A 27,447-nucleotide genomic window follows, 5' to 3' on the forward strand; every position below is an offset into this window, starting at 1 on the left:
AAGAAGAAGCATTCATTGACCAGTTTCCAACCAAGATGTATAAGTTGGATTAGGAAATTATTTGCCATCATTGATAATGGTTTGCGATTGAACTGGGTTGGAACCATGAATAAACCTGAGTCTCTTTTTCTAAGAGAGAAGTGGAGTGATTTGATTGCATCAAAGTGGGTATTTGGAAGAGGACAATTTAAATTTAATTGTCATATTGTGAATACGAGTATTCCTTGGGGATCTCATTAGAGGAAGATGAAGGCACCATGGATGGGTACAACCCGATAGGAAAAAGGAGGGAGTCGATAATGATTAGAGGGTTGAGTAGGAAAAGAGATCAAAACTTGGTTGATATCATATAAGAATTAAAATTTTAATATAATTATCATATTGAATTGATTCCTCTGAAATAATACAAAATATAAGGGAGAAATGGAAATACAAATAACCCTAGCCAAATATACGATTTTCAAAATAAATGAGAATAATATAAATTGTTAACCCATATCTTGAATAGTTACATCGACCACATCATGTTAATTTATCCCTGTTGTTTTATTTATTTTCTTATATAACAAGTGGTATCTGAGCATGAGTATTCAAGCTATTCGATCTGCTGATTGAAGGTATGTTGTTTTACAAGTTTAATTTAGGTAAGTTCAACGAATCGATTGACTTCACATTGTTGAAGGTGCAGATGAAGGTTCTTCTAGTTCAATATGGTTTTTAGGAAACATTAGAAGGAGAGGCGACACATCCAAATAAGATGCCTATAAATACAAAGAGGATATCATGGAAAAAATGACATAACCTAATTCTATTATGTTTGGCTGATGAAGTGCAATAGGAGGTGGGTAAAACGATTGTTGTTGAGCTATGGGATAAACTTTGTGATAAGTATCAAACAAACACTTTCATAGATATTTTGTAGCGGAATCAAAATTTGTATGCCCTCTAGATAGATATCAGTAAGTACTCGAGTAAAAGATCATTTAGGCTCTTTTAATTCTATTGTTCTAGATTTACAAAGTGTTGAGGTTAAAATTAAACATAAATATCAAGCTTTTACTTGTGATGCGTAGGATCTTTGTTGTCCATGGAACTAAAATCTAATTAGGTTTTTTTTTTAGAAAATAGGGGTTTGGTTCGGCTTTAGATGTGTTTATAAGTAGGGGTAGAGAAAAAAAAGATAATAAGGGTATATATAGAGAGATATCATGTTCCTAGTAAAAATATTCTACTAAGGTTAAATGCTATCGATTTATAGAAACCGGACACATAAAAGGAGATTATTCATATAGAAAAAGGGGAAAACTAAGGTAAATCAAATGGCAGTACTAGTGTTGTTGTTGTTGTTAAAGATAGTTTTATTGACAGAGATATAAGTGACATTTTTATGAAATATACACTGGTTCTATAGATACTTGGATCTTGGACACAAGTTCATATCATAATATGATTTACGTACATGATTTATTTGTGTCTTTTAAGGAATGGAATGGTACGATAGTGTTTGGAGATGACAGGATGCATTGTATTAGAAAAATATACTACTGGTATGTTCCTAATCTTTAGAGGAATCTTATTTCCCATGGAAGTTTAGTCAAACAAGGACTCAAGTACTCAGGTGAAAAAGATTGGTTAAAGGTGTTAATGGGTGTTCTTGTGGTAATAAAATGGAAATTACAACACGTGATCTATTTCATACATGGTTGTTTGATATTAAAAACCGTGGTTGTATTCTATTTTTAGAGTAGATTAAAGAAAAAACAAAATAGTGAGAGCGTCAATTGGCTCATAGGGAAAATAGTATGTCATTATTGAGTAATCAGGGCTTAATAGGGTAGAGAAGTAGCTAAGAGGATGAAATTATGTGATATGCTAGTGTTAAACAAAAGCAAAATATGGTGAAGTTTTGTTTTGGAAAGCATACAATAAAATAAAATCATGAGTATATAAACTCAGATTTATACGACCTCTTATCGAGTGAGTTCACATGGTGGATTCACACATTTCGTGAATTTTATTGATGACTACATAAAAGAAGCTTCAACTGTGTTTTATGAAAACATAAGATGAAGTGTTTGTGAAGTTCAAAGAGTTGAATATTATGGTTGAAAAGCAGACATGTATACAGGTCAATACGTTCATAATAGATAATGGGTTGGATTTCTATAATATGTTATTTAATGAATTCTATAAAAAGGGAGATATTGTGTAGCACCTTGCTATGTGACATATACTGCAACAAAATGGGGTTGTGTATTGAATGTACCAACATTGATGCAACATGTAAGATGTATGTGTATATAGCAAATAGATTTCCATTAACTAGAATTGATTTGAAGATTCATCAAGAGTTTAGTCCAGTAGACCCTCTGATTATTCTAGTCTATGTATATTCGGTTTCTTTACTTTTGCTCTTGTTAATGATGCTAAATTAGAGCCAAGGTTTATAAAGTCCATATTTTAGGATATACAGCTAGAGTGAAAGGTTATCAAAGATTGTATACAGAGGAAGGTAAAAATCAACATTTATTATAAGTAGATATGTTACATTTGATTAACATTCTATATGTAGCCAACGTGGAGAAAGTACAAATTTTATAGGAAAAGTGATCATCTGCTATGTAGAAGGTGGAGTTTGAAATACATAATTGAAATAGAGTTGTGACATATGATGACTAACAACATCAAAATGAACATATTGTTCAAGAAGAGTCTCAAGAAGAATCCATATAGGAAGATCCTAATCGTGGCCGTTCTAGTAATGAAGAAAGTGAGTCATAATAAATAGAAAAAAAAAAAAAGAAAAAGTGGAACACTCAGAAGCCCATCAAATATGCAATTTGTTTTAATAATTGTCGTATTGTTTCACTTACATATGAATTAACAGTTATATATGATACTAGTTCTGATGAGCCAAAATCAAATAAAAAGGCTATTCGATAAAGAGGCGTTAAACTTGCTAGAAATAATAAATAAGAAATGAAATCACTATAGAAGAAACAAACATATAATCTACTATTACTATCAAAGAGTGATAAACCAGTAGGAAAAAAAATATGTCTTTAAAAGGAAAAAAGAAACTCATAGAGTTGAATCAAAAAAACTGAAAGCAATGTGGGAAAGGGGTTATTACAGATAGAGTTAATCAACTATAATTAAGTTTTCACTCCTCTTATGAAGTACAAAATAATCATGTTTTTATTGTCCATGGGGAGTGCATTTAATTTGGATCTTGAGCAGCTTCAAGTAAATACTGCATTCTTACATGATAATTTTGAGGAGAAAACTTATATGTCTAAGCCAAAGGAATTCCTTGATGTCAATAAATATCATGTATGCTTGTTGAAGAAATATATTTATAGTTTGGAATAGTACCTAAGGCAGCGATACAAATTGTTTGATCCATTTATGATTTTTCATGTTTATATTCAAAACCTTTTTGATGATTGTGTCTACTCGAAGTAAATGTCTTATGGTTCTGAAATAGATTTATTACTAATATTAAATAAAGCTAAGAATATGGTTGAATATAATGACTTGAAAGCTTTACTGAAAAGTAAGTTCGAGATAAAGGATTTATACACAACATAGAAGATTTGAAGGAATAAAAGAGCGAGGATGATATATGAATCTCTACATATATATGTAGAATATATTTGGATCATTATATATCGATCAAACCAAAATAGTTAATACTCCTTTACCAACACATTATAAACTTCATTGTAGGACTGCGTTGACTATAGATGATGTAAAGGATTGCATTAGAAGTGTTGCATATTTGAGTGTTGTTGAAGTCACATTTATGCTACAATATATTCTAGACTTTACTTGGCTAATATAGTTAGTTTGGACAGGAATTTTATAAGTAATATGGGGAATGATCATTAGGAAACTGCAAAATATATGCAATACTTGAAAGGAAAGTCTAATATTCTTAGTTTATGATACTATAAATTTTCCAATGGTATGTTTGGCTATGCAGACTTGAATCATGGTGTTGACTTAGTGAAAAGAAGATCATCGGCATACTATATTTTTACTCTATTTAGATGTGTTATTTGTTGGACATAAATATTACAACCTGCAATTTCCTTATAAACAATTGAATCAAAACACATATCAATGAATGAAGGGATAACTGAGTGTGTATGGCTACATGGTTTTGTTCACAGTCTTGTATAGAAGGTGGGAAAGTCTACTTTGTATTGTAAGATTCAAAGTGAGTTAAGTCTAGAAAAGAATCCAATCTATCATGAAAAGGTAAAGACTATTGCTATCAAACTAAACTTGGTTCATGATGTTCTTGAAGAAGACAAGGTCTCTATTTAGAAGATAGATACCAAAGAGAACTTGACCAATATGTTAACAAATATGCTACCCGCAAAGAACATAAAAAATTACTGGGACTTGGTTAATTTTCATAAGAGGTAAGTCCCTTCGTGGAAAACTGGAAAGAAGGAGATGATTCTTAGGAATCCTTGATGCTTGAAGACAACTCAAGTCAGGATGGAGAATTGTTAGAATGTGACTTGAAATTTGGTGATCCCAATGAATTTATGATCCGAGCGGATGAAAGTGAAAAAACTTGAAATGAAAGATCTAAGGGATAAGTGTTTGGAGTAGGCATAGGGTCGTTAATGGACCTATTTTATTATGACCTACAACGGGTGCTAGGGGTACAAACGCTACGGTATGGACCGATTTTCTTTTGTTGAATTTAGTTGTGTAAGTTCTAGGTTATATAGTTATTATGGGTTTTACGATTACAAATACTCATCGCTAGGGTTCTTACTGTATCAAATTTGAAACAAGTGAGTAATAGAAGATATATATAATTACTTTCCGTGGACGTCGCTTATATCGCCTAAAAACGTTAATTCTCTTCCATTTCCTTAGTTTTGTTTTCTTGATTACTATTAAAAGGTGACCTACACATAAACTCTAACCTATAGACTTGAATACACAATATGATCAACCGAAACATATTCAATTTGATATGCCTCCATCAGCAAACGGTAGGCGTGAACCTAAATGTCCGTATATAAATATAAATCTCACGAAATGGGCATTTGTTTGGTGAATATGTTACAATTGGTGCTTCTTTCGAGGTAAATAGAACTTATAAATATTTGTAAGCAACTTCTCTTGCTCACAATTGAAGTCGTCTGATGTATGTTTCATCCAAGCATGAAACACTAGGATGACAGAGAGATAAAGGGGAAAAATAAGTATGTTTGAAGATATTTATACCAAATCTAATCAAGTGTTTCACAAAGGCACTAATATTTTGTATAAGAGTGAGAAAATATCTTACTCTTCAGACAAGAACATGAAACAAATTTTCTTCAAGGAATATTGCAAAACTTCTACTGTAATATTGTTTATTTGTGGAAGATGTTAGTATATATCTATTATAACTCAAGAAGAGTTAGATAGATTAGTCTGCGACAAAAAGAATATGTGAAAGTGTTTAAAGAAAGAAGAGAGTCAAGACACATAAAGATTTTGTAACAATTACTGTCTCAAGTTTATTTTTTTTGTATGAAAAAGGAAATATATGTTAGAGTTAGTTTTGCATATTGAATCCCCAAACAATATGATTAAATAAATATCATTAATAATTGGCTCGGTGGACTTATGAGATTATGGTCTAGATAGAGAGAAAAGATATGACAATGGGTTCGCATAAGATAATGCAACCTCTTTGATAAGTTATAGAAATAATGTTTATGTGGAAGGGGAAGACTTATGTCATAATGAGAAACTTAAACAACAAAAAAGTTGCGAAGAGGAACCAAATTTTTAAATGAAAGTGAGAGGAAAGAAAAATAATGAAGCAAATATGATATAGGTCCGAATATGGTGACTATTGTATGGTATGGGAGTGAGAAGACCTTTCAAAGGTGTTGTTGAATATTCTATAAAGAATTGTTTTAATCACTAAATATAATTGCACTTTTGAAAACATTTGGAGAAAAAGTGTAATGACATTTTCACAATATTGCATCCAAAGGAAATAATTCATATAAAATAGACATCAGTTCTATTGATGTACCAAAGAAGTGATTTGGAAGCATCCTAATATATTTAGCTTCCTTGTCCCAATAATAAGAATTTGACTGATGTGGATCATTGAGTTTTGAAGAAGTTTATCATATATTATACTAAATTCGTAAAAATACCTTTGAGGATTCACTTGAAGCTCTCAAATAGGCATTCACAACAAAAAAATGAAGTAAAGGAATAGATGAATATAGTTCCTACGTATCATTAATGGGTAGCTTGACGTATAATTTTATGATATTTGTAAGAATAAACACATTGAGTCTTTGAGGAAAATTCTTTGTAATAAGAATCTAACATATATGTCTACCAAGATGGTGAGAACGGAGAAGTTGAAGCTATACTGAAATTCAAATGGTTTTCCTAAATAATATTGGTGATAAGGCGGAAAACTAGAGAGTGAAGGTTACACATCTAACATCCGCATAATAGGCCTAGAATTTTAGCCTTTTTTAGTACAACTTAGTTTTCAAAGATTTTTTTTTTTAATAGTAAAATTAAATATTTACTAATTAAAAAATGAATAGAAATAAATCATTATTAATTAAATTAAAAGTTTATAGAGTATCATGAAGTTGAATTGGGTGCAAATATTAAATTAAGATAACGGAGACTAAAACTATCAATTCTATGAAACTTAGATTTGACAAAACTTAGGTTGAAAATGTTAAGATGTAGATTTTCCAGATTCTTACTGGAAAAATAATATAACTTGCTAAGACTTGTTAAGGTTAGGTGGTCCTATTAGTGTTCAACATAAAAGTAAACGACCATAATTGTAACTTGTCAAAGATTAGAATGAAATTCAGATTTAGGAAGGATGATGAATAGTGATTTTCTCCAAGATGAACGATTCAAATTCATTTAGAAGTGCCTATAAAGGATTAGAGTTAAAATCCAACTTCGAAAGCCTTAAACATATAATTCCTTCCTATTAAATCAATCTAGGGTTTGGGGATTTACCGCAATCTAAAATTTATGTTGATTAAGAGCATTGGAATGAGTTGATAACTTTGTTTTAACCAGGTGTTCATGAATCTACACTCAAATCACCCATACATTTTTTAATTTGGAGCTTGAATGCCATTTGGAAGTTCCAAACCCAACCAATGATAAATTCAAGTATAAGTGATCTAATGAAACTATCATTAGGAGACATGATCATTAATGGAGTTAGTTTGAGATTTTAAACTTGCTTAATAGCTTCAATAGAGTTTTAGTTTTATATCGTGATATGAACTAGAAAACTACTTGTTAGAACTTCATGTCATAAATCTAAACATGCAAAGTCCATTGTATTCCCGTGTGTTGATGATTTTGAGATTATATCCCATTGTGATGTTCATGTGACAATTATTGATCATAAGAAGTTTTTGGGAGTTCTAAGACGTCATTGAATCCTTAACCCTTGTGTAAATAATGTATTATAAATGTTTTAAAAATCTTTTAAGATGTTAGTACACATTTAGGATCATTGGAAGTAGTTTAGGAGGTGTTGGAAGAGGTTTGAACAACTTTAAATAAAATCTAGACAAAACTATATGTAATTGTTCAGGATATAAATGTCTGCAGTATGGATATGATATATGGCCATGTCTACAATATGTTATATGGCCATGTCTACAATATGTATATTTATACATGCAATATGGATATCTATGTCTCAACTTTGGCAAATTCACTTTAAAATGATTGCATAACTTCCTTATTATTTCTAATTGGTTATACATAATAGGTTGGAAGTAAGGCTTAGACTAGATTTACGCAATTAGTCATTGTTAATAATAGTTGACCATTAATTAAGGTTTTGTTCGTGCTTAGAAGTGAAGTGATATTAAGAAATAATGTAAATAAATACCAGAAGAACATGTTTTTATAAACAGTTATAGATGGTTTTGAAATTACTTCTATATAATACAACTCTTGAATGCTATTTGGATATTATATATACTTGGTGCATTCATGAAAACTATTCTCAAAAGGGTATTCCTATGGGGAAAATGTATGATTTAGAATGAACGTATTTGAGCATAATATATGTTCATATCACCTAGCATGCGTTGACTTAAGTCTTTCCCTGCCACTTTTGGGATAATCCCATATGCGATACTATTTGACGCATATTAGTTACCGGATTTCGGTATAAGCTACCACATAAGCTAATATGCTTATGGGATATGCGTTACAAACCTATTCATCATTTCATGTGGGATGATTATATGCTTACAAAATATAGGATTTATTTTTGGGCATCTAAACACGTTTTAGGCGTGATGTCACTATTTTATTTATGACATTCCTACAATGTTGACTCTTAGTATGAAAAGGCTTTGTTGAGAAAGGAAACTTGGGTTAGGCAATCTGGAAGTCGTATGCATTGAATTTATGTTGTGATAAAGTTTTATTATTGTTTGACATGCTTAAAATACTTTTGTCCCAAATTCTATAATAAACACTTTTCATGTTTGTTTGAAATACTTTGGGAGTCGAATGTTGCCATTATCCAATCCCCTTCAAGAGCTTATGTCATGATTTATTTATAACTAGGCCCCAACCATAATATTATACTTTTTACATATACTCAAAACAGAAGATTATTTGAAGATTGCTTGGCCAGTTAGAGCGCCAAACCCTATGTAATGGTTAAAACTTAACTTTTGTTTTGATATGTATTGATCACACTCATATACTTATCTTAGACACTAAAACGGTTTGAATTTCAACTTTTGGGACATAAATTCCCCAACTAAGATTTAAAATGCATAAATGTTTTCAAAAGCAATATTAATTAATTAATTCTAGCTTACACACATTGGAAGACTTTTAGGTTGTTGATAAGTCTCCAAGTGCGATATTGTTGGGCTGTAGAATATGATTGCTTTTTGACCTTATTGTTGCTACTAGGACCTAGTACCGGTTCCTGCACTATACGTATAGATCTCATTGTAATTGTAAACATTGTTACAAAATAATAAAACCTCTCTAACCACGTGTGGACCTAGCATTATTACCTAATCACGTGAATCACATAATTCTTCTTCCCTCTATCATTTTTCTCTTTTTGTCTTTATTTGTATGTTTTTGGTTCTGAATTCTAACAGACAAATGGGTAGAACAAATGATCCATGAAGCTGAAATGCAATGCCAGTTAGACTTGCTCGAGATAAAAGGTGTGGCAGTATCTCTTAATCACCAATTAAGGTAATGGCGACTGATGTACGACTAATGGTAGAAAGTGCAATGGTGGGAGGAGAAAGAAGGCGGAATTCTATAGGTTTGGCTCTTATATCCCAAACACAATATAATCATTAAATATGAAATTGATATGAAAACTTCGAATAATACCTTTCCATATTTGAATATCCTCTTCATGTGTTCTGTAAACTGGTGTTGCTGACCAAACGAAGTAACCTCCGGGGCGAAGCATACGATTAACCTCCAAAAGAAGGATGCCACCTTAAAAGAAACGAAAGCAACATCTACTTTAAACAGTGTGAATGATTGTAACACCTGTGTTTAAGGTAATATATAATGAAAGAGGTGAAATGAGAACCTTCTTTGTGCCAAGGTACTCTGCAATGAGCACAATGTACAAGATCAAAAACGTTACTAGGAAATGGAAGGCGTTGAGTGCCCATAATGGCAGAAGAAATCGCAGGTATCCCTCTTTCTAAAGCGAATTGGATTTGAGCTTCATGGTCATCTCTAGGGGCGAATGACATTGCTAGAACGTCTTTATCGAAGAGATATCCTCCAAAATTCGCTACACCACATCCTACATCAAGAATTACTCTTGTGTGCTTTCCCCATGCAATCTCAGGCACTGCCTATATTGATTTTAGATATATTTTATAAGTTCTATATAAATATATAGTTCTTCAAACTGGTTAATACTTTTGTATACGAGTTCTCTCACCTCTTCTAAGAAGTCAATATAATGAACAACACCATGTATTAACCGAGTTTCAGCACTAGGGAAAGTGATGATTTCTCCTGTTACTTTCACGGAGTTAGGGCGCCCCTTTAGGTTTGACAAGGCCTGGCTAGGCACGTTATGGAGCCATATCTGCCATTTATATCCTAATATTCGTTAAATAAATCTGATTTAATGTACAAATAATAGAACTTATAAAGAAGGGAAAAGACACAAATACCTACAAACTTTCTAGGGTTTACCCATTGAGTTTCTAAAGTTTTTATCGGACTGTATGGGTCCCTAACTTAGGATATGATATGCTCTTTTAGTCCCTATCAACGTGTAGTAGTCGGTTTAGTGACATTTTAAACCAAAAAAACTAACATTATGCCCCTATAAAACCAAAAAAATAAGTTCGGGGATCAATTTGTAAAAAAAAACTCTCATTTTCTTTTAAAGCGGATTGACACTCAATTCATATTGATCCACAAATTTATTTTTTTTAGCTTTATAGAGGCACAATGTTTGTTTTTTTATCTAAAAGATCACTGAACCGGCTATTATAGGTAGACAAGGACTAAAAGAGCAGATCAGATCTTAGTTTAGGGACCAATTAAGTCCGACAAAAACTTTAAAGACTCAAAGGGTAAACCCTAAAAAGTTCGTAGGCCATTTGTGTTATTTTCCGTATAAAAATCACCTATACCAAGAAAGAAGGGCTTGATAAGTAAGAGTATTCGTACTCTATCTCGACTTTGAGGCCATGGAATAGGTGTTCTATAGCCCCTTGGGAGAGGGACAAGACAATCGGGAGTCTCCTTTGGGCAATGTCTCTCCTTGTGTTCGTTGTGTTGCCAATGATGCAAATTTCTAATTGCTATCTCGTTATCCAAACAAGGTATGTAGTTTGTCCCAGCCTTGACGTTGCATAACTTCCATTGGTACCCGTACATGTCAATATTATCTGCCACCTTACTAGTCTCACTAGCACCATTAGTATCTTCTTCTTGTCTCTCCTTTTGGTCTTCTGGTTGATCAAACTGAGTTTCTGATTCATGTGGTATTTGAGAAGATCGCTGTTTAACTGCAGCTAATTGGGTTGTGTTGGTTTCGATCTTAGCTTGTTCCATTTTCTGTCTAACATCTAATTCTTCTCGATTTTCAGCTTGGGCTCTTGTCTCGGATGCAATTGAGTGAGATTTTATTGGTTCATCATCATCTTCTTGAACTTGATCATCAGTCGTCACCTCTTGTTGAGATTCTCCTTCTTTATCTTCTTCTTGTTCTTCTTTTTCTTCTTGATTCTGCATCCTTTTTTCTTTTCCTTCATTGACACTTTCTTGTTCCTTGTTGTCTTCCAATTCCTGCGTGTCATCTTCACCACCAGGTTCTGTTTGTTTATCATCTTGCTTCCCCATATCACTTTGTTGATCATATTCATTTCCACTATCTTGATCACCCCTCGTCATGGTATTTTCATTAATCTTTTGAGTTATTTGCTTCTGTTCCTCTTCAGCCGATGCTTCCCCTTCCATTCCATTCAAGCTATCTTTGACTACTGTAGTCGATATTTCCATTTCTTGTTTTTCTATAGCTTCCTCTTGGAGTTGCTCAGCCTCTTGTTTTCCCGCATCACTATCATTCAGACTCTCGGCATCATCATCTGCCTCATTGCCCTTGCTTTCTTGTGTAGGTTTCTCTTCGCTATTAGAAACCCGAACCTCACCCGAGCTTTCATCCACCTGGAGCTTGTAATCTTTGCCCTTTTCTTGAATGTTTTCCAGATCATTGTGTGATTTCGATTCATCTTCATTTTGCATAACATCCATGAGAAAATCGCTATGATTGTCTTCAGAAAGACTAGCGTTAGTGGTGTGATCAAGAAGTTTATCTTTACTAGCGTCATCGGGGATTTTTCGATGGAACTTTACAAAACGACGTTTGATATCTGACAAAGTATCATCACGCAAGTTATTGATCTGAGTGGTGGTCGATGGATAAACAGCTGAACTGGACGTGAGCATCCAGACACCTAAAACACACACCGTCACAAGCACCGCCATTGTCACGGCCGAAGAACATGAAATGCCGGAAGATCTCTTGTTAGCACGAGGTTTTCCTATCGCCATTGTTGTTTCATGAAGGGAAGAGAGGGACTAAAGTTGAAAAGGTGAAAAAAGACCTGATGAAATGTCAAGGAGAAGATTCAGCAACGTTTGTGGAGTTGAAATGTCTCAAGATCCAAAATAAATGGGCCGGGAAAAATAGTTTTTGCTCTTCTCATGTGTTTTATGGCTTCTTGTTGTACTCATGTAGACTAACCATAACCACGCTAAATGGTTGTGTTTTTGTATTTTGGAGGACGGATCTTACCCTTTACTAGATACTGCATCGTAGACATCTCAGAAACATTGTTTTCTATTTAATTTAATTTATTTTATTTAGCTAGGGGGAATTTTCATCTCTAATTATTTAGAAACACATTTCATCAGTTAGGTGTGTAAGACTACTAGCTAGATATGGACCAGATGGCGGTTGTAATAAAATTGATCAATCGCAATCGGTATAAACCCATTAGAGTGGTCGCCAAAGTGAATAAGGATTGTTAGATGTATTTGTCATTGAAGAGTGGTCAATCTTTAGAGCAACAATTTCTTCGTTACTTAAACAACTCGTCTCCCATGTTTGATAGCTTCCTTTTACTTATTTTGGTTGCAGGTTCTGCCAACTTTAGACTATATAATTACCTACACATAATGTTCAACATTCTATCGATGTAGTGTAATTCTTAGGCAATTAGACATCTGGGTGAGTGCGGTGCGGTTATTTGCCAAAACCTCGCCACTAACAACAATTGCGGTTAATTCATTTTCAAAACCGCTTGGTGCAGTTACTTTAGCGGTGCGGTTTTGTTTTTTATGTGTTTTGGTTATTAACCGTATGGATTTGGTGCGGTTATTTTATGTGGTTTTAAACCATAGTTTACAGTTCAGACGGTTTTCAGAATTCAATCATATTATTTGTAATAATAATAACATGAATAAGATATAAGACAATTACCATAAATCACAAACAATTAATATCTTAAAAACATGAAATCATTACTAATTAAAAATAAATATCTTAAAATTGTGAAATTTAACCATTTTTCAAAGTTACACATAATAAAAAACAAACACTTTTGTCTTCTAGAATTATATCTTTCCTTCATCCATAAAATTTGACTTATTTTAATATTTAATATATTAATGACTAACAAAGAGAAATTAAATATAATATATGTGGTCCATTGTGGTTTTTTTTTTTTTTGTGGTTTTTTTTAAACTAATAACCCTACCGCACCGCAACTTTGCAGTTTTTGAAAAACTGAAAACCTCATCATCGGTTTTTATTGCGGTTGTAATTTAGCGGTTGTAGTTTATGCGGTAAATTTTAGTTGCAGTGCGGTTTTTGCTCACTCCTAGACATTAATTCAACAAATTTAATAGGATTTATTATGTTATAAGAATAGATGGATAAAACCTCCCAAACTTTATTCCAAACTTCCAAGATTGGCTGAAAATAACCGTTGTAGAAGTACTCTCTATTTCTAATAAAGAGTCGATGGAATCACGAATTAAGTATATTTTATCACAATATTCTCAAGAAGCAAGATATATCGATTTTGTGTCTAAATAGTTGCACATCCGAAAGTTTTGAACAAATTAATAATAAATGATACACTTATTTCACTTTGGTATATGAAACCCTCCACTTTTTGAACCCTTTCCAGCAATCAACCTCCTAAATAATTAGTTGAACTTATTGGCAAAGTCCTTTTTCAAGATTCACTAACATAATTAGCACAGTTGGTAACACTTAATTATCCAACTCATATATTACCACTATCGACGAGTCTCATATTGTTTAACATTATCTGTTTTTAGTGAACTTTCGTCATATTTGTCTTGATTGTGCATTCTTCATGTTCATAATGGGTTCATCAGATTTGATCATATTTGTATATGACCTGAGCTTGAATATTGAAACTTAGAAGTTCGCCAATGTCTTCTAAAAGTATTTGGTGATGTGAAAATGTAATAGTCCCCTTCTAAACCCAAAGGCACACGAATAAGTAAGAACAAGTACTAAGATCATGGTGGCACATATTTTTCGGTTGAGTCATCAATTAGAAGATCGTAGGCTCGAGTCAGAAGCCTTCATCTTTCAAACATTTGGATATTACACATACCAATAATTTTGACTATATATATATATATATATATATATATATATATATATTGAAATCAACAGACTTAGCAACTCACATAATCAACATTACAAAAATAGTGATGACATGATGTAAAAAATTCCTATTATTTCCCACCTTAATGAGTTACAATCAAGATATAAAGAGGCAATTAACTCATAACAGATTTCATGGTGAACACCTTGAGGACATAAGAAAATACTAAAAAAGAGTGTAAGATAGCAATAAATTAATCCAAAATAAAAAACATAAAAAAGAGAAATGTTTTAATGAAACAACCATAAAAACCAAAATCAAAGTAGGATCTCACCAAGGTCTATTGTAGAGGCAGCTGTCGAGGATAGTAGGTATGGTGTGGGATACCTAAAGATCTATCCAATTAAAGCATAATATTAATTAGAGTCTTGTGTAGTTGGTGGTAACTAATAATGCTTCTAATCTGATGGTGGTGGACACTCGCTCAAGTTTCCTAATCGGTAGAATACCCGTACTAATGCTTGTGACAATTGTTGTAGCTGATCAATGTCTATCAACTCTTATTGTCGATGAATCTGTCTGTAAGTAGCATACATATAGTACTCCTGCTAGTACAATTGGTAAGTAGCAACACTATAAGTGTTGTTAGCTGTATTGTCAACCTGTCATATATTCTCAATAAGATCAGCTAGCGTCGTGTTGACACCCTCCATCCAACTTCGTACCTCTTGATTATGTTTGTCATGCCTCCCTGTGAACTCCTTTATTGCTACCTGCATATTCTATCTCAGACCGGCTGTATGTTCTTGTTGTTGTGGTTGGTTTTTTTTTGAAAATCATTAACAAATGACTCATCTTCATCCCCTACTCCATGTGGGGTTGTGTAGGTCATATTTTTGGCAGAGTTTAGTATACTACATCTCATACTTATAAGTATGAAATAAAATATGTCGAAAAGAGGTTGCAACATGGCGAAAAATATGATGTTATGATGTAGCTCATGGGATACTGATCCTATTCCTGAACTCCCTAGTTACACATGTCGATATCAATGTAACATGAAGGGTGGCGACTATGTTCTGATATCAAACGAGAACCATATGTATCACATGACATTATATGGATAAGAAACAAAGATGGATCTTATCATCACTCTCTCTCTCTCTCTCTCTATATATATATATATATATATATATATATATATATATATATATATCCTCACCGCCTTTGAATCGTTATTCCTCGGGTTTAGATTATCTATGGCAACCCTCTGCAATGCCTTTGCTAAAGGAATTAAATCACGGAACCTATCGTATGATCTTATAACCTTGTGGAATACTTGTCACACCCCCAAATCAGAACAACAAAAACGTATGGGATGGATGACTTCATGTATAGTATCATAACATAATGAATAATAGTGATCAAAGTCATACAACAATCATATTGATAATTAATAAGTTTACATTGTACTCAAAAATATTGTTCACTTGATATCAAATACAAATGACAAAAGTAAATGGCGTGATATTGCGACGCATAATCCTCAAAACTATTTTGATTACATATTTACTGATTTCCTGAGAATATAAGTGGTTTTGAAAAAGTGTCAACAATTAAGTTGGTAAGTTCATAAGAGTTATGTATGAGAAAATCTTCAATTTTTCCTTGTAAAAATGATAGAGTGTGCATTCAGAAAATCCAATATTTTCTTTTAAAAATGAGTTGTAGGTCCTAAACCCAAAGACCAAAAATTGTAGGTAGTGCTGCACTGGAAAATAACATTATGTAGTTTTATCATTATATAAAACTAACTGAATGTATTTTAGGCTTGTAAACCAAATGTATTGTTAAATACCCCATGTGAGTTATTATAACCGTGCTAACAACTAGTTGGCCTGCTACGGCGTTCTTCAGGCATCAGAATGTTATACATTTGTCACCTAGACCTGTTAGTCTAACTGTAGCTAACAACTTAGGTGTGGGGTTGTTATTCCTGTATAAATCTATACACAAGTTTCATGTTCTCTTACCGAGACTCGGGTTATAATTCAGGAACTTTAGTATGTACTCAAGTAGGTACGGTGAAGGCATGTCTCAGAAAATTTATATTAACCGGTTTACTTCTAGTGTAATAAAAACCCCTTTTTGGAAATGAAAGTATTACCCTTCCATAGCGGTTACATACTGTAAAAATAATTATACCTTTAAATAATTATATGGTACGTACAAAATGATAAAATAGTATTTGTGACTCATAAACTATATCAATTAGAGTTTATTATGAATGTCTTGTTAAGTCTATTTATATAGTCATTTATATAAATACGTAATAGTTATCTTGTCTAGATATTTATAAAATACTATATCATATAAACTTACATCTAAAACAAGAATGAGATGTTTGGAATGAAAAAGTCAATTTCTAGCTTTTGCCCTTTTTTAACGATATTTACAGGTAAAACAAACCAAATATAACTTGTTAAAACTTACTTTTACCCTTCTTGGGGTTTTTACTCAAGTTAACTTTATGTCTTTTTAAAACCATATATTTTTATTTAAAATCCACAAAGTGATGTCCTAAACTTATTATGACCACTTTTGTTTAAAATTCCACATTTACATAAAATGATGGATTTTGAATTTTCTTTTGTGAAGCTAATTCCTTGGTGTTTTGTCTAGCTTTCAAAAATACATGTACTAAACAACATAATTTTTGGGTTATATCCCACAAAAATGGTGAAAAGATCTAGGATCTTACCATTCTTGCTAGAAACCATATTTGGAATGATAAAAACCTTATTCCTTGCAACTTTGTGTTTTTTAACCTTTTCTAAAGAACATATAACATAGTTTATGTTGTTTTTCCTTAGTTTTACATCACTAACTAATATATCATAGATAAATGTTCTACAAACAAGTAATAACCACATTTCATGAAGAATAATGCTTTAAACACAACATATATTTTAAAAATGAAAACATTTGTTTTGTAAATCAAACTTTTCTTGTATCCCCCCTCCCTATCTAAAACATGAAAAATTCAAATATACGGGGGATATGAACTCACCTTGAGTGTGTTTATGGTTAGATAAATATGTGATGGTGAAGATCTTCAAGCTTAGAACACTTTAAGGTGGTTGAAGAACTCTTTGAAGATGGTATTATCCTATGGGTTTTAATACATGATCACAATCTGTGTAAATGAGATGAAACTAGCATGAAAATGTGTAGAAACACTAGATTAACAAGGAATAGTTACCCAAAATCCTAAGAACCAACTTGGATGTGATTATTTTTGAAGAATTTGGACTTGTTCTTGAGGGAAGTTTGAATAATGAAGGTGATGGGGGTGAGGGATACCCCTCTCGACCGATCTTTATTGGGGGAGGGGGGGTTAGGAGGGGTGGGTGGGGGTGGGGTGGGATGAAGTGATGTTTGCATTGTTATATGTTGGATAAATGTCTTGATACATGTTGGGTAATAATTCTTGTTGGAAAAGATGCAACCCTCATATCACCAAGTTAACTTTTTTTTTTTTTTTTATAAAAATGTTGGACTTTTATAAAAAAAAAAAAAAAAAGAGTGTTAGTTTTTATAAAAGTGTGGTGTAAAAATGTGTAACATCCCGTTTTAAGTAGAGTAATTAAACAACAAATCAGGAACCCTGGGAAGTAATTGTTATTATTATTTTATATTATTTAAGCTCAAAATTTAATAATAATTAGTGAAGTGTTGGTTTCGGGAAGCCAAATGACAAGAACTGAATCTCCGGGGGTGAAAGTGTAATTTTGGAACTTAATTTGTAAAGATTTTCGGAAGTCAATGGGTATTTGATATTCTTTTGGACTGAACATGAAATGATTTATGGAAGCTGGGGTTAAAAAGTAAATTTCGGACCTATGTTGAAAAGGATTTGTTGGGCGAGGGGTTGTTGGGTAAATTACGTATTAGATTGGAAAAGGATTCTTGAAGCCAGGGTGGAAATGGTAACTTTTGGATTAGAATTGAAAGAAAAAGAAGTTGGAGGGGCTAATTTAGCTATTATCGGAAAATGCTAAGGGAGCTGGGTATATTAACCAACTGCCTTCTAAACCCTAACCCTAATACCATCCTTCCAGCTGCCATTACCACGCCAATCTCTCTCTTACCTCGCCGATCGGTCGAAGCTCCAACCACTGGAGTAGCCACCTCGTACTCAACCTAAAGCTGGGAAAACGTGGTTGCATGCATTACTGTCATTGTTTTCTCATTAGATCACCCCTCAGCCTGCGTCGCCGCCATGGAAGCTCTCATCAAGCCACCTTACGAACTTCCAGCCGCACCACCACTGAGACCATCGCTCAACGAAGCCGCTATCACCGTAGTCTGCTGCCCGTGATGCTATGAGCACCCAGGATGACCACCAGGGGCCGATGAAGGGTCGAATTCGATGCTTTGTGGTAGTGAGTAATCGAGAATCGTCGGGAACCGGAAGGAAAAATTAGCATCGTCGTTATGTCGCTTGGGTTGCTTCTGTCGTCGTCAACCGCCGCCGGGGGTAGCTGGATCTGTTTACAAGAAAGAAAGTGTGCGGGGCTTGGTTCTGTGTATAGTGTGCAATTGCTGACTGGGAAATCAAAAAGGGCCACCACCACTGTGAGGTGGTGGCTGCCATCCTCTACCACCACCTGCCACCACGGTGCTGTTGTGTGTGTGTGTGTGTAATTAGTGTGTGTGTTAGTTTTATGTGAGTGTGTGTGTTGAGTATTGTTGTAAGTTGTAATAGCGTGGGAATAATGAAAGAAAATTCTAAACCACCACCATAGGGTGGTGGTTGCCGCCTCCTACCGTCATCGACCGCCATGTCGGGTCGCGGTGTGTATTGATTGCATTTGGACCTCGTTTAGGATGATTAGACAAGAATGGGCACAATGAAACCCTAGTAGCCCCAACGGAACCATAATGGTCTCAAAGATGCCCAAAGTGACCTAAAAGCCCAACCAATTGATTAATGGGCTAATATTGGGTAGGAAACCCTATTTTTTTGGGGATTCATCGGGACACACACATGGGAAGTATTTAATAAACTTAAAATAATAAATTATAATCATGTGTAAATTAACCTAAGGCAATGATGGACTTAATAGATTAAGTCCTTTATAGATTAAATCCTTAATGGGTTAAGTAGGAGCACTTAACCCTAATCGCCATTTCATATAGAAACCTTAATTTCACTTGGGACTTGTTTTGGGCCTTCCTATTGGGCTTTGGCGATTGGACTGCTAATAGGCCATCCAAGAAAAAGTTAATAGACCAAAGTAATTAGATGTGCTTTAGTATAAGGCCCATGTAAGGACTTGGGCCCAATTTAGAAAATTGGGTAATAGATGGGCCATAATTGTGCCTTTATGATTATGTGATAATTGGCCATGGGAATTGGATTGGAATAATCGAATTGGCCTTAAGGAAAGACCTTGTAGAGGTATGGGACCAATTTGGAAAATTGGGCCATATGTTGGGCTTTGGCCCATTACTGGACTAATAGATTGTTGTAGTGTTAATTTGACCTTGGAATTGGAACCTAATTATTAATTGGGTGCTATTTGATGTTGACAGTTTGGGAATTTGTCAACCAACAGCTAGGTTTTTATCCACGGGACTTCAACACTGTCAGGTGAGTTCTCCTCACTATACTGACAAGGTCTACGACAGTAGGGCGGTGTCACACTCCAAAACCAAGAACGACAGAAACGTTCTAGGGTGGAGGACGTCATGTATAGTATCGCAACACAATATAATAGTAAACGACTAAACAACATCATCCATTGCATTAAATATATAATTTCAATACAAGTGTTTTCTGTAGTATATAAGACACCAAAATATGAATCAAAATATAAGATGAGTCTTGTATGTGCTCCATCTTCTCAAAAGCTAGCATCGGTACCTGTTTACTGATGACCTGAGAATACAAGTTATTTTGAAAGATTTTATCAGCATTAAAGCTGGTGAGTTCATAAGTATTTAGTGTCTATGTTTGTATCAAAATGTTTGAAACAGTGTTTGAAGTATGAGTTGTAAACGTTTGTAGTAAAAGTATGTGAATGTTTGTAAGTGTTTGTAAAAGTTTGTAACTCCTAGAAAATCTTATATTTTCTACTAAAAGTAGCCTTCTACTAAGGCACAACTGTTTTCTATGTTTGTTTCTTGTAAAAGTGTGTAATTTTCCCAAATGTAACTATCAATATCAAAATATAGTTTGTACATTAATGTTTAAGTGAAGTGATGACCTAATAGATGTAAAAGGTAAATTAATGTAGTACTGTAGTGTTGTATTATAGGAACTACTGATGTATTAACTACCTTAAACTGGATTTATATCAAGGTATTATGTGATAAATTGCACCATACTATCGACTGGGAAACACGACAATGTAAGTCGTCAAAACGTATGACATTTGGCACCCGAAGACCTACCGGTCCCACTGTAGCTAGCAGTAAGGTGTAGGATAGTCAATCCAGTATAGATCTATACGCAAACTCATGCTCTCACTCCAGGAGATTCTAGTTACAACTCGGGCCATGACAATGAAGGCATGCTCTGATACATTGGATCACATTTATGTTATAGTATACTTGTATATGTAATATATGTACTTATGTAATGAATGTATTTTTTCTCATCATAGTATAGTTATATATGTTCTTATCATAGTATAGTTGTATATGTTCTCATCATAGTTGTGACAACCTGATATTTCAACTCTTTGTAATGGCCGAATAGGTCAAGTATTGTAACCATTTTTGTGTTAAAGAAATTAACTTTGATAATAAAAATGTCCAAAAAGTTTCTATTTAACTACTTGCTATGTTTAATATCATTAAACCGAGATCGTAAGTAAAAAGAATGCCCAAATCCGGCTTCGTATATTGAAGTTAAGATTTTTCCAAATTCGGCTTAGCATCATACAACTAAAAAAACTCGAATCGGAGATCGAGTGACTTTTGGCCGGAATGACCTAAACGACAATCAAAGGTCTCGACAATGGTATTTCAGCGGTAAAAAGTCTGGCAAAAACCGACGTCAGATAAAGAAGTTATAAATTTTTAATGAAATTCCTTAATCAAGTCATTTTAATAAATAAATAATAAAAATAAATTCGGAATTTGCCGACGGAGTCTAAACGAAAGTTGTGGAGCGTAGTTTCACCTACGTGTGGATATAAAGACCATCGAAAACGGAGGTCGTATGAATAAGATATGATTTTTTGAAGATTATTAAATAAATTATATATAAATTTAATTATAAATTCTTGGTATTATCCGAAGGAGTCAGCAGATAGGGCTGAAGTACGCGCCGCGTACTCAAGGCCAAGGCCTCGGATTGTCCACGTCCCGGTCTATGCGAAGCTAGCTCGTCCCATCCGAAGTCCGAGGCAGTCGAGGACTCGGTCATGCGTGATGTGCGCGTACGCCCCGCGTACCGAGGCGGTTCCAACCTCCTATAAAAAGGATGCGAGGGTTCCCGGAAAAATTGCTCATTCTCTCTCACTCTTCTTGCGTTTTACCTCGTTTTCCGTGCCCGCACTACCCCGAAGCCCTGGTCATTTTGTGCAAGTCCCGAAGGTCGATTTTACTCCCGAGATTCCCGAGAATCCCGAGAAAAATCCGTTTCCCGAGACGAAACTCTGCCCGGTTTTCCATCTCGCTATCTTCAAACTTTCAAGTGAGTTCATACCCCCTTAATTAACCCTTTTAAATATTCTAAACGCTTTTATATGCTTTCTAAGGGGGGGAATACAAGTAAAACACACGACTACTATCGAGTGTTATATATATACAGATTATTATACACTTTTATTAAGTAGAATCATATGTGATTTATAAACTTTATAAGGAACTCCTGTATACAAAATATATTACAAAAGCATTCTATCTTTTAAATTATAAATTGTTGTAATGCATGTATAAACTAAACATTTTCTTAGGTTTAAAGTATGTTGTGTCTATCTTAGACGTTACAAAAATCTATGCTTTCATAAAAAGTGATTCCTTTTCTAGATATTCTAAAACAAACGAGGCACACTTTTAGAAAACTATAATAGGTATACTTTTATGAGGATATTGCTAAATTTTACATACTAGTAACACGATTTTCGAGAAATCACTTTCATGTACAATAACAAACGAACATTTCAACACGTAAATCTGTTTTTATACTACGATTCTGTGAGACATTTACTTCACATACATTCGAGTACGCATTTCAAGTCCTGTATTATATACCAGAATCCCTTTGAGGGGGAGCATGGTGTTTGTGTATAGATCTATACGGGCTTCACAACCCGCGCCCTGACTGTTAGCTACAGTCCACCGTTTAGGGTGACAAACGCCATAACATTCCAACGCCTGAAGAACGTTGTGTATAGGCATTCCGAGTCAATAGTATGGTTATAAAGCTCACAAGAGGTATTTAAAATACATTGATGTACGATGTTTTCAAACATATTGGTTACTTTTACACTTACAAACATTTTGGAAACAAACTTTGGTCTGGAGGAAGACTACTTTTATACTAGTAGAAAATACAGGATTTTCTAAACACAAACAAACAAGGACAAGATATTTCGTTTCATACAAACATTGTCATTAAATACTTATGAAACTCACCAGCTTAAATGCTGATCTATTCTTTCAAAATTACTTGTATATCCCAGGGATTCAGTAACTACAGGTATCATTATGCTTTTGATGAAGAGATGCTATGGCGCCAGTTTAAATCTCATATTTTGACATCATATTTGTAATTGGTTTTGAACATGTAACTTTTGACAAATGTAAACTTTCAATTATATATATATATATATATATGATGGTTGTATTGCTTTCTTTACTATGTATTCACTTGTTACGCTACCACATGAAGTCATCCGCCCCCGAACGTTTCCGCCGTTCAGGTTTGGGGGTGTGACAGATTGGTATCAGAGCAATGTTTATAGTGAACTAAGTATATCGAACCACATAAGATATACAAACTATAAATGCTTAAGGGACTAATACTCTCTGACAAAACGATTTTTATTTACACCTAAGCCGCGTTTCTTATAACTTAAAAATGTTAGTTCATTCAAGTATAAATACATGCATACAACACATTATTTTCATGTTTATTAACTATACAACAAGTATTTAGACAAGTTGGACACTACAATTAAGACTCGATATTTGTAATCAGATTTGGGACAAATATAGCGTGATGAACTATATTTGCCCGAAATCAGACCAATGTATATCGAGGAACGCTCGTAGTGAGCAACAAGTCAAAACTTACCAAAAACATCACGAAGATCAAACACAAGAATTTAAATACTATAGGAGTATTTGGTGCATACGCTAGATTAATTAGTATTACATGTCTCAAGTTTTATTCAAATCTTATAACCCTATTCTCGTATAGTCAAATGGCTGGATTTCACCCGTATGGAGATCCCTACTACCCACAACAAGGCAACGGAGGATGAATTGAAGAGGATCCGGAGAAGGACGAAGAGCCCATTGAGTTGGATGGCGGGGACGACTCCGGGACAGACTCAAAACCGGAAATAGTCAACCCTCCACCCATTAGGAGGAACTTTCAAGGACCGACTCCCGTCTGGGGAAGTCACCTCGTCCACTGGAGCCAACAACAAAGTATACGCTCTCCCTATGGCATGTGCCGAGATTTCTACGATGTCCGAGGTGGAGGTTCAGCCAATCGGGCACTCCCGGTCATGGTGGGCAAACTCGCCAACCAATCCTACCAATCAGCGGTTCAAGCAAACCGAATCCGAGAGGTTAACGTGGAAGTACAAATCCACACGGCCGATATCAACTGCCTAGAGATGTTGCAGAACAACATCCACATTCGCGCCGAAGTATTCCAAGCACAAGCGAATGCGGCCTTCGCAGAATTGAGGGAACAACAAGCCGCCCTTGATAGGCGTCTTATGGAGTCGAAGCAATCAGATGCAGAATCGAGCTCCAAGCGCAACACCCGTCGCAAGTACTACTTGTGAAAACCTCAAATTTTGTTATAACTTAGGACCTCGGCTAAAAGTCTTTAAATTTCTCAAACTTTGTAATCGGGGACCCTTATAGGGGTCAAATTTTCATGATCGTTGTATCAACTTTTATATTAATATAAGTGACACTATTATTACTACGTTGAGTATTTTGTTCAAACCTTGAAAAGTCATCGAGAAACCAAATACTTGTTTCGTACTTTCAGTCTTACAAATAACTTTCATTTTTCTATGCTATCATCTGTTGTTGAACCATGGCGATTTGGTTCATGAGACACATTCATTTGTCACTTATTCTTATCTATATCATCATCTTTTAAACGTATAGTTAAAGATGCCGCCAAGAAGGAATACCAGACGTAACCCTATCAATGAAACACCAATACCACCACCACCTTCATCTCCTCAATTTGATGATGTCATGTTCCAAGCAGCAGTCACCGTAGCGGTAGCAGCTGCCATGTCACAGCTCAATATGAGTACTAATGACTCGAGAACTGGCACACACCTATCCAACCATGGCGAGAGTCATGGGCAACCCCGAGAATGCACTTATAAGGACTTTACTAATGCCAAACCCCGTATGTTTTATGGAACTGGTGGTGTGATGGCTCTGAGACAGTGGATTCAAAGGAAAGAATCAGTCTTTGAAATCTGCTCCTGCCCCGAGCACAGCAAGGTCAAATTTGCAACCTTCACACTCATTGATAGAGCTTTGACTTGGTGGAATGGCCACATTAAAGTACTTACTCTAATTGTGGCAAACTCCATAAGCTGGGAGAGCCTCAAAGCCATGATGATGAGAGAATACTGCCCACGGGGAGAGATTCAAAGGCTCGAACATGAACTCTTGACTCTCGGAATGGTTGGTACCGACATCGCAACATATACCAACAGATTCTGCGAGTTGGCAATCCTTTGCCCAGATATGATTGCTCCTGAGAGCAAGAAAATAGAGAGGTACATATGGGGAGTGACGACCCAAATACGGTCAAGTGTGTTAGCTTCCAAAGCTGACACCTTTGAAAGTGCTAAGGAACTGGCACAATCTCTGATTGAATACGGAGGCCATCAGAACTCAACCGTTTCAGCACCAGAACCACAGAGAGGAAACAACAACAACTACAACAAGTACAACAACAACAACAACAATAACAACAACAGGAAAAGAGTATGGAATAAAGGGAAGGGTGGGTCTTCCCAAGAATCCGCAAAGAAACAACTGGTTTAGGTAAATGCTTCCACGGTACCTACTACAGCTCCTACAAATACCTACCCAACAAAGCCTTATGAAGGTAACCGTCCAAAGTGCACCAAATGCACTTACCACCACCATGGACCTTATCGGGAAATGCAGTGCACCAACTGCAACAGAAAGGGACACACAACCCGTTTCTGCAAGGAGCCCGCAAAGCCGATCACTCAAGTTCCTAGTGTAGGTATAGGCCAGACTTGCTACGGTTGTGGCGAGGTGGGCAACTACAGGAGGAACTGCCCTAAGGCAGCAGGCACCGGCGGTGTGGGACGAGTTTTGACTATAGGCCACAACGAAGCTATAACAGACCCAACTGTAGTTGCTGGTACGTTCCTCCTCGAGAATTCATATGCATGCATATTATTCGATAGTGGAGCGGAGAGAAGGTTCGTGAGTCAAAACTTTATTCACTTACTTAAACCTAAACCTAGCAAGGTAGAGAAATCATTCACTGTAGAGATGGCGAACGGAAAAACCGAAAACACTAACTACATATACAAGGACTGTACGTTAACTTTAGACGGTCATTCTTTCCCAATCAATCTCATGTCAGTCCCTATTAAAAGTTTCGACATCATAGTCGGCATGGATTGGTTAAGTCTTCTTCGCGTTGACATCATGTGTTTTGAAAAAGCAGTTCGTCTTAATCTCCCTAACAGCGAAACATTAGTGATTTACGGTGACAAATCGAGTACGAACCTTCGTATCATTTCGTGCATCCAAGCTCGAAAGTGTTTACGGAAGGATTGTCGAGCATTCCTAGCGCACATCGTCGATACAAGACAGGAACTGAAGGACATCAAGAACATTCCAGAAGTACGCGACTTTCCCGATATCTTTCCAGAAGAACTACCAGGATTACCACCACAACGCCAAGTCGAATTCAGAATCGACTTAGTTCCAGGGGCTACCCCAGTAGCGAAATCGCCTAATCGTCTAGCACCAGAAGAGATGCAAGAACTTTCCAGTCAACTTAATGAACTCCTGCAAAAAGGATTCATAAGACCAAGTTTCTCACCTTGGGGAGCACCGGTCTTGTTCGTAAAGAAGAAGGACGGATCGTTCTGTATGTGCATCGACTACAGAGAGCTGAACAAACTTACTGTCAAGAACCGTTACCCTCTACCCCGTATTGACGACCTATTTGATCAACTCCAAGGAGCAAACTACTTCTCGAAGATAGATCTACGATCCGGATATCACCAATTACGGGTACTTGAGGGGGATATTCCCAAGACAGCTTTCCAAACTCGTTATGGACACTACGAATTTGTAGTAATGCCATTTGGATTAACCAACACACCAACAGTATTTATGAACCTAATGAATAGGGTATGCCGTCCCTACTTAGATCAGTTCGTCATTGTCTTTATCGATGATATACTTATCTACTCCCGAAGTAAGGAAGAGCATAGTCAGCACCTACAAAAAGTCTTAGAAACACTGCGATCGGAGAAACTCTATGTGAAGTTCTCTAAATGCGAATTTTGGATTTGAAGAGTCGAATTTTTGGGCCACGTGGTTAGCGAGAAAGGGATACACGTGGACCCCTCCAAAATCAAGGCCATCGAGAACTGGTCGGCACCAAAGACACCTACATAAATTCGTCAATTTCTAGGTCTCGCTGGCTAGTATCGCAGATTCATAAAGAACTTCTCTAGCATTGCGAAACCTCTTACTACGTTAACCCAGAAAGGCGTGGCCTTTGACTGGGAAGCAAAACAAGAGAAGGCGTTCCAAACACTGAAACATGCCTTGTGCACCACACCGATACTATCCCTCCCCGAACGGATAGAAGACTTCGTAGTGTATTGCGATGCATCAAATCAAGGACTTGGTTGTGTTCTTATGCAGAGAGGGAAAGTTATTGCTTATGCCTCCCGACAGATTAAGACACACGAAGTGAACTATATGACACACGATCTTGAGTTAGGAGCAGTGG

The 27,447-nt window shown here is 35.2% G+C and overlaps 1 protein-coding gene across 1 annotated transcript in view; it reads right to left on the bottom strand.

The window, feature by feature from the left end:
• The window catches only part of LOC145039166 (putative methyltransferase PMT24), a 39,840-nt gene extending 27,541 nt beyond the window's left edge, over positions 1 to 12,299 (bottom strand). The window contains exons 1-4 of the mRNA XM_078987275.1: positions 10,726 to 12,299; positions 9,983 to 10,132; positions 9,620 to 9,893; positions 9,412 to 9,522 (exon numbers count right to left, since the gene is read on the bottom strand). Coding sequence (XP_078843401.1) covers positions 9,412 to 9,522; positions 9,620 to 9,893; positions 9,983 to 10,132; positions 10,726 to 12,111 — 1,921 coding nt within the window. The 5' untranslated portion in view covers positions 12,112 to 12,299. The remainder of the gene's footprint in view (positions 1 to 9,411; positions 9,523 to 9,619; positions 9,894 to 9,982; positions 10,133 to 10,725) is intronic.
• Positions 12,300 to 27,447: the final 15,148 nt, after the last annotated feature.

Source organism: Lactuca saligna, chromosome 4 (genome assembly GCF_052625555.1).
Source record: "Lactuca saligna cultivar CGN05327 chromosome 4, ASM5262555v1, whole genome shotgun sequence".
In the NCBI taxonomy this organism is placed as follows: domain Eukaryota; kingdom Viridiplantae; phylum Streptophyta; class Magnoliopsida; order Asterales; family Asteraceae; genus Lactuca; species Lactuca saligna.